The sequence below is a fragment of the Echinops telfairi genome, unplaced genomic scaffold (genome assembly GCF_000313985.2).
Source record: "Echinops telfairi isolate 266 unplaced genomic scaffold, ASM31398v2 ScPeMD7_31;HRSCAF=116, whole genome shotgun sequence".
Classification (NCBI taxonomy): Eukaryota; Metazoa; Chordata; class Mammalia; order Afrosoricida; family Tenrecidae; genus Echinops; species Echinops telfairi.
Genome location: NW_022103928.1, coordinates 34,991,771 through 34,999,488, shown reverse-complemented (window position 1 = coordinate 34,999,488; position 7,718 = coordinate 34,991,771). Strand labels below are relative to the sequence as shown.

Sequence of the window (7,718 nt, the reverse complement as noted above, 5' to 3'; positions counted from 1 at the left end):
CACACACACACACACACACACACACACACACACACGACATTGCTCTGCACGTCTGGTTGTTCACGTGCAGCCAAAACAACATGTGGGCTGACGCAGTCACAAGTTAACCAAAACAGCCCTCTTCTCACGCAAGGCTGTCCCTCTTGACACTACAGCTGGCTTCACATGAAGCAGTTAGGGGAAAGGGACAGGTTAGATGTACGGAGGTCTTGCTACACACCAACATGCACAGCTGGTAACTGAGTGGCAAGTTACTTTCAAGAATACTGTATCTACAGAAATCACGCAAATCAGAAAAAAATATTGTATGGCAAATCACGTAAGAGAAAATCTAGGTCATGCACATGCTATAAGAAATAGAGACAAGTGAAAGCTTTACTATTTATGGTAACATTAAAATTTTACTACTTTATGAACCCCTGGCCCATGTTGTAAAAGCGGTAAAGCCTCAATTATAACAGTTGGCACTACAGGTTTAACATATCCCTGAAGAGAGTGACAAGGCAGTGGGTTTTATTTTCTATTTCTGTAAGTTTGGTCAGAGATTCGGGGATTTAATTAAATACCATCTTGAAAGTCGATATATAGCCCAAAAATGGAGAGACAGGAAGTACCAAATGAATAATAAGTTCTCCTAAGTATTATTTTCTCTTCAAAGAATGACTCTGAAAATGCAATATATTTTTTCTGACCTGTTCATTAAATATATAATTCTCAATTTTCCCTTGTAGCTCCTGGCACACTTTAGCACTGTGAATCAGCTAATGTCCTCATCAAGACGTGGGGAAGCATTTGGGGATTGCTTTCACCAAATGATGCATCTTCCTATTGATAGCTGAGTCACTTCGAGACGGGAGTCACTTACTTTGTCTAAAGAGCAAGGAAGTAAAATTGTTTCCTGAATGCTTCCCCTGGGAAGGGACTGATGTTCTCTTCCAATTTGGGCTGCCAGCTTCTGCTGGATGCTTGCACAAGCAGTTCACCTCCATAACCATTTGTCCCAAACAACACCTTAGAAACATTTTTAGAATATGTTCTAGAGTAAGTCTTGATATTTTCTCTGATAAGTACAAATAATGCTTAAAAAGAAGTAACATTCGCCAAGACAGAAACTTACATAGGAAAACGCATAGTAGGTTAGGCATGGCTGAAGAAAACATTTTCCATTAAGATCTAGTAAATATATATATTTCTAAAAATTGGCTCTCCAAAAAACCCAAACTCAAGTTGATTCTGACTGCTAGTAACCCTATAGGACAGAGTAGATTTGGCCTTGTGGGTTTCCAAGATTATAAATTTGTACCAGAATAGGAAGCTTCATCTTTATCTCAAGGAGTGGCTGGTGGTTTTGAACTGTTGACCTTGTGGCATAGCCATCCAACTAACTTATAACCATCTATATGCCACCAGAGCTCCTGCTAAAACTTATGGCCTAGTCAAAGGAGGGGGGGGTGTCTTATTTACTTGTTTCCCATAAAACAAGGTCACATATAGGGAACAATTGTTCACCCTGGATGGTTTCTCAGAAATAAGGATTAGCAGAAAAGGCTGCAAAACTGGCCAAAGTAATCAAGTTTTGACAGCAACACCCCCTGATGCTGAAATACAATAACCTGCTCTAAAGTCCTGGGGGGAATTAAATTCCACTTCTTAATTGGAACTGTGGGGTCACAGAAGTCAACATTATAAACATTCCCAAACAAGTTCTAATTTTACCAAATACATAGATCACACATACATTCTGAAACGAACCCTGCAGATCGCACTCAACTCTGTCACCTACTCACCAACCCCTCCATTATTTTGCATTGCAAGTCTTCAATGAACTCCAAGTCACAATTTCACTCTGGGGCACAATTCCTCCTTTTCACCCTTGAATCTAGAATATAAGTTATCTGGTTCTAAAGTACAATTCTGAAACAGGCCAAAGGTAAACATTTCCATTACAAATAGGAGACATGGGAGGAAAAGGAAAAAGGAGAACCCCAACCAAGTTAAAAACCCAGAAGAACCATTTACATCAGCTCTCAAGACTTGAAAATAATCTGCCTTCTGAGACCATGAAAAGCCATGACCCTGCTCTCCAGAGTCTGTGTTTTGGCCAGACTCTCTGAATTCTTGGGCTTCGGTTCACCTTCCATGCCCACTGGGACAGCAACTCTGCTCCCTCGGCTTTGGGCAGCCCCATTCTCCTAGTCCAGCTGACTGACAACCTCCCGCCCTCCCTCCCTCAGCCCTGGCAGACCTCATTCTTCTGTCCCTTGAGCACAGCAGGCACACCCAGTTCAACTTTGGGCAGAGAATCTGGCCCCATCCCCCTGGCTCTGGAGAACAACCCTACTCTGGGACTGAGTTGGTAAAGATCTGACTCTTTGAAACAAAGGAGCTGGGGCCCATCCTCTGAAACTCCACAGGCCATAGTTCCACCGTTTTGAGACTCCAAGAAAACGGTGGCATCTCTGTTTTCTATGCTCCAAATAAGTCAACTCACTCTCTGCTTTGCCCTGGCAAGATTACAAAGCTTTTTAGCTCCACAGATTAGTGCCAGAGACACCTCACTCCATCAATAAGTCTTGACTAGCAGGTAGTCAATTCTCTTACTCTAATGAGTTGGCAAGGTTAGCTACATTGACAAGTGCCCAAAGGCACACCCATTCCGCAAGGAAGTCTGCCTAAAGGCACTCCACTCTCTCGTTCTGTGGGTCAGCTCCTGCTGTCTCTCACCAACCTCCCAAGTTCTGCTTCCATCACTTCCCTGCCTCTGCTTCTCACCGCCTGTGCTGTCCCCATTTTACAGCTCTCTTCATTTCCTTGTGAGCCCTTATCGGAAGTGCCTCAGATGTCACACTTTTCACCAACAGCTTCAAGGCAACACCGAGTTTTACACAATTAAGGTGTCTTATTCCAGCCTTGCCACATGGCCCACTTGCAAAACTTCTTCCACATTTAAGATCGGAGCAGTACCTCGCTCTCTTCAGTACTAGATTCTTAGCTATATCTAATGATGCTAGATCATCATAAATGGATGGCTTAAAAAAAAACAAAAGAACACCCCCTCCACCCCAGAATTTCCTCACAGTCAGGGTGGCTAAAAGCCCAAATCCAGGGTACTCGATCTAGGGGAAGGCTTTTTCTCTAAGTTCTTGGGGGAGATTCCTAGCTTCAACACCCATGGTGCGTAGGACACCTTAGAGAACCTCCATGTGTCTTGGCATCCCTTTTCCCTAGGAGGTTAAAAGCACAGGGACCCTGGGTCCAAAACATTTACCCTGCTCCTGGTTCTCCTTTCTTGGTGGTAGTAGGTACTAAATCTCAGCTGGCTTCTTCAATACCTATCTCAAAAGACATCAACTCAAATACAGCCTACTCGTAAATTGCATTCTCCCTTATTAACATAACTGTCTGTAATCCTGCCTCATTAGCAACCTAGAGATAAGGATTTACAACATCATACAGTATAATTACAATTAGATCACAAAATAGAGGATAATTATACAATATTGAGAACCATGACCCAGCCAAGTTAACACTTTTGGGGGAGAGTAGGAGGATCCAATTCAATCCGTAACACCATCAAAGTAATTGCTACCTCTGAATCAGATTGATGTCGTAAGAAAAAGTTTGGTGTTTCATTCCCCCCCAAATCCATACTTTTGCTCTTTGGAAATAGGAATATTATAGAGCAGCAGATATCATATTTACAATCTTTGACAGGCCTCAGAAAGCCAAAATGGAATGGTTCATCCATTACCTAACTAGGTCTTTGAGTATAAAGAAACAAGCTAGAAGGATAGCAATAATTTGAAGATTTAATTTATCACGCGTTCATCTTAAGTGTCTTTAAACTGGTGCTCCAACTCTGAAAAAAAAAAGGGTTATAAAAACACACACAGAACTGGGCCCTGCAACTATCATGTTCTGTGACCTTGGGGCTTGGTGGCACTGTGAGAGAACTGTTGGCTATGAACTTCACGGTTGGTGGTTCAAGACCCACTAGCTGCTGTGAAGGAGAAAGACAAGGCTGCCTTCTCCCATAAAGATTTACAGTCGTGGAAGCACTACACAGAGTCCCTGAGAGTCAGAGTTCACTTGATCACGGAATTGAGAGTCGTAGAATCTTTTGAAAAATGTGGGGCTCAAAATACCATCTGACCCATCCTTGCTAAGCACTACCATTCTCATATAAGTGAATGTGATGTGGGCAGTCATTGTCATATATGTACCCCTGCCAGCATGTTTCTTTCTTTCTCTCTCTCCCTCAGTAAAGTAGAGCTCACCGAAACGAAAGTAAAACAGAGGCCGGTTTCCTGTGGTGCTGGCCACCCGCTCTCTGGCCGCTGCTTCTCGGATGTCACACACTCCGATGTTGGCAGAGCGGAGCATTCTTCTTGTGGCTCCTTCACTGTGTTGCAGTCTACAGCGAACCACGGCAGCTCCATTCGCTGCTGTAACAAGTTGAAAAAAAACTAATTAATTCAAACTTTAGTTTTTTTTTAAGTTGTTACAGCGCCGAGCAGAGCTGCCGACCCCATGCAGAACAGCACATAGAACACCAAAGGGACCACACAACAACACGGGCGGGGCCATCAACACCCAGCCAACATTGGGGTCAAGAATCGTGTTCTGGCAAAGCTGCGGCTTGAGAACTGTCTTCTGTGAAAGTGAGGACCTGCTTCTGTTTCACTCTTGTTTGGTAAGGCACCGAAATGACAATCCACTACTGTCAACAGCCTACCACGGACCCCACCAGCCTTCTTCCAAGACCCCGCGGGGCCCCTGCAGAAATGGACTCGGCAGGTTCATTTGGGAATAGTATGTTGATCATCACGGTGACTCTGTTAGAAGAGAGAAAGAAGGAAAGGGAGGGGAAAAGACCCCTGTCTACGTATCGGCTCCAACATTTGTCCGCAACCCCAAGCCTATCAGCATGTAGCTTTCAGGCAAACCCCCTGATGACTTTTTTTTTTTTTTGTATGCTGATGAGTAGGGTTGCTTCTTTTATGAGCCAGACAAGAAAACCCAGTCCCTCTGCTAGATAGGTGCTAGTAAAGCAGGCTCTCCTTTATGCTAACTTTCTTAAACACCAAGGAAAGAGGCACAGGGAAAATCAAAAGGAAAGCTACAAATGCGAAGAGATCAGCACAAAAATGACGTACTTTGGAACATGCTCTCCACAAAACCATCCTCACCATCTATCAGAATGCTACAGGCGCTGTCAGGGCCAGAAGAACGAGTGACCACAGAACTGAGTGGTATGTGTGAACGTGCCTTTTTCTCGTGGGAGCAAATAAGTTTTAGATTTCTTGTTTCAACAGTACTGTAAAAATTGCCAAGTTTAGTTAGGTAGTACCTTAAAAATTATGCTACTGTCTTTTTTCCCTTGGGGGGAAAATTAATTGTATTAGCGTTAAGCCATTTCTGTTGCCTAGCAAATTTCCAAGGTCACCTTCAAATCTCAATGACCTCTCATTAGAATCACGGTGTTAGACGTCCAGTCAAATATTGTGTTTCTTTTCCCTGAAACTTATAAAACCTAGCGAAGTGTAGAGAAAGTCTACAAACTTGCACAGTGAAACCATGGGACAAATAATCAATCCATGTTTTACAACTACATTTTAATTATAACCAACAATTTCATAACCTGATATATGACACTGTCACTTTCCAGACACGAGGTCAAACCCTGGATTAATTTAAGCCATAATAGTAATGATGTTCATAACTCAAGAACCCAAGTCACATTCGAAACACAAATGCTCTCATATTCTTATGACACAAAATTCCAAAAGTAACCAAATATATTTTGCTCTATAAATGAAATACCACATTTATAGTAATATTATATGTACCTTCTACATATACAAAACATGAGGGCAAAACACATTGCGACAAAATCCTAGAAACCTTGACTAAACAAAATAAAAATATGAACCTATTGCTTCTTGGCCTATCATCCACCTAGATCCCTGCAAGTCTTCTCTCTAGCCCTCCCCCTGAAGAATCCTGAGCTCTTCAATTTCTATCACATCAAAATGGGCTTCCTTGCGGGGCCCAGATAGTGTTCCTTGGCAACGTTCTTTGAGTTTGAGGAACAAAGAGAACCTGGGGGGGCAAGGTCAGGGCTGGAGGGTGACCAGGGTGAGGTTTCCAAACAAAACTCCCAGCGGACAACCTAGCTACCCTCGATGGGACACAATTCCTCAAGCCCTACCTTAACTGACCTCTTCCTCACCAATTCCGTTGTCAAAAGTCTTACCATTTTTCCTAATAGGACTTGTAATCTCCCTGTGCCCATCAGGAAATCTACCCAAGACCACCCTGCTTCACAATCCTATCAAACCAAACCCCACAACCTTTGGAGCTGCCCACTCTGCTTGAATTTCACTGGCCCAGCCAGTCCCTTTTGGAAACCACTCTTTTGAAAGGACCTTGTTTTTGAAGGCACACTAACAAGATTAAGGCAAGTATTTTACTGAGAGAACATGCTTAAGTCACAGAGACATGCTTAACTTTGTTTGGAACAATCAGTGCAGGTATGACCTAAAACCCATGAAGCAATACTTTTTTATTTAACACTGTACAGGGGATTTCAAAAAGTTCATGGAAAAATTCCATTATTTTTCATTCCCCCCCACCACAAGGTTTGATTGAGTGCCCGCCCCCCCCCCCCATGTATAATCAGACAAAAGAACTAGATGTGACTAATTCACAGACAAATGCACGACCTTCATGCAGAGAAGGGACTGAAAGGGCTTTTGGTCTCCGTTGTTTCTCCTCCATTTGCCATTTGTATGCAGCTAATAACACTTAACACGAGATGGCTGAAGCTATTCATCAAGGTTTACATACTTGGAGGTTGTGGCAGGTAGGCTCCAATTAATTTTGACCTCTTCTTTTCATATCCCTTTTGTGTTATGTCACCTGCAAGAAAAGGAAAAAAAATCACAATGACTTGAGTGGATGAGGATGATCATTCAAGGTAGCCTAGTAAGATCAACAGTCACGATTGCTTTACATTATTGTTTGTGATTTTAAAAGAAAGGAATGCACATTTATTCACCTTGACTTATTCTCCTGCCACCGAGCAAAACACCCAACACTGAAGATACATAAAAGTATTTGGTAAACGCATGCTTGCTCCAGCCCCACTCTTGATACAGCCCAGAATCCGAGCCCTTCCATCTTATTCACATCTGCTGTCGCAGGAAGCTTTCACACGCTGCACTGTGCTTTTATTAACTTCATCAACAATAGATTATGCAGAGTGTTTAGGCCAGCAATAGCTGGCCAATTCCATTACTGATTAGCATCTTCTTCATTAATGAGATTTTTTACCCCACTAATCAGGCGTGTAGGTCACAAGGATTTTAAATTGCTATGAAATTTTTGAGAAAATAATTGCCTGATATTAAGGGAAACATTAGGGGGGCGGGGGACAAAGCAAAGTGACATACAGGACTTAATAAAATTGAAAATACGGGAAAACAGCGCTCTTGTTAGGAATTTCAAATGCTAAAGCCAACAATTCATATATGGAAAGCAAAAGCAATTAATCATTAAGTTTGTTTTCCCTAAAGGATAAGCTGCCAGGCACATGAGACAAAATAACCTTCATTAACATGTATCAGCTTTTTCCAGTTATAAGCTCTAATGGATACAGACTACTGATATTCCCCTTGAATTTGTCTGAAAACTGTTCACCGCCCTGCCCCCCCCCC

At 42.5% G+C, this 7,718-nt stretch overlaps 1 protein-coding gene across 2 annotated transcripts in view; it reads right to left on the bottom strand.

Moving 5' to 3' along the window:
• DIP2C (disco interacting protein 2 homolog C) overlaps positions 1 to 6,913 on the bottom strand; it is a 247,197-nt gene extending 240,284 nt beyond the window's left edge. The window contains exons 1-2 of one of the 2 annotated variants that reach the window (XM_045289849.1): positions 6,850 to 6,913; positions 4,278 to 4,445 (exon numbers count right to left, since the gene is read on the bottom strand). In XM_045289849.1, coding sequence (XP_045145784.1) covers positions 4,278 to 4,383 — 106 coding nt within the window. In that variant the 5' untranslated portion in view covers positions 4,384 to 4,445; positions 6,850 to 6,913. The remainder of the gene's footprint in view (positions 1 to 4,277; positions 4,446 to 6,849) is intronic. The other variant, XM_045289848.1, reaches the window with a different exon arrangement.
• Between the last annotated feature and the right edge of the window lie 805 nt (positions 6,914 to 7,718).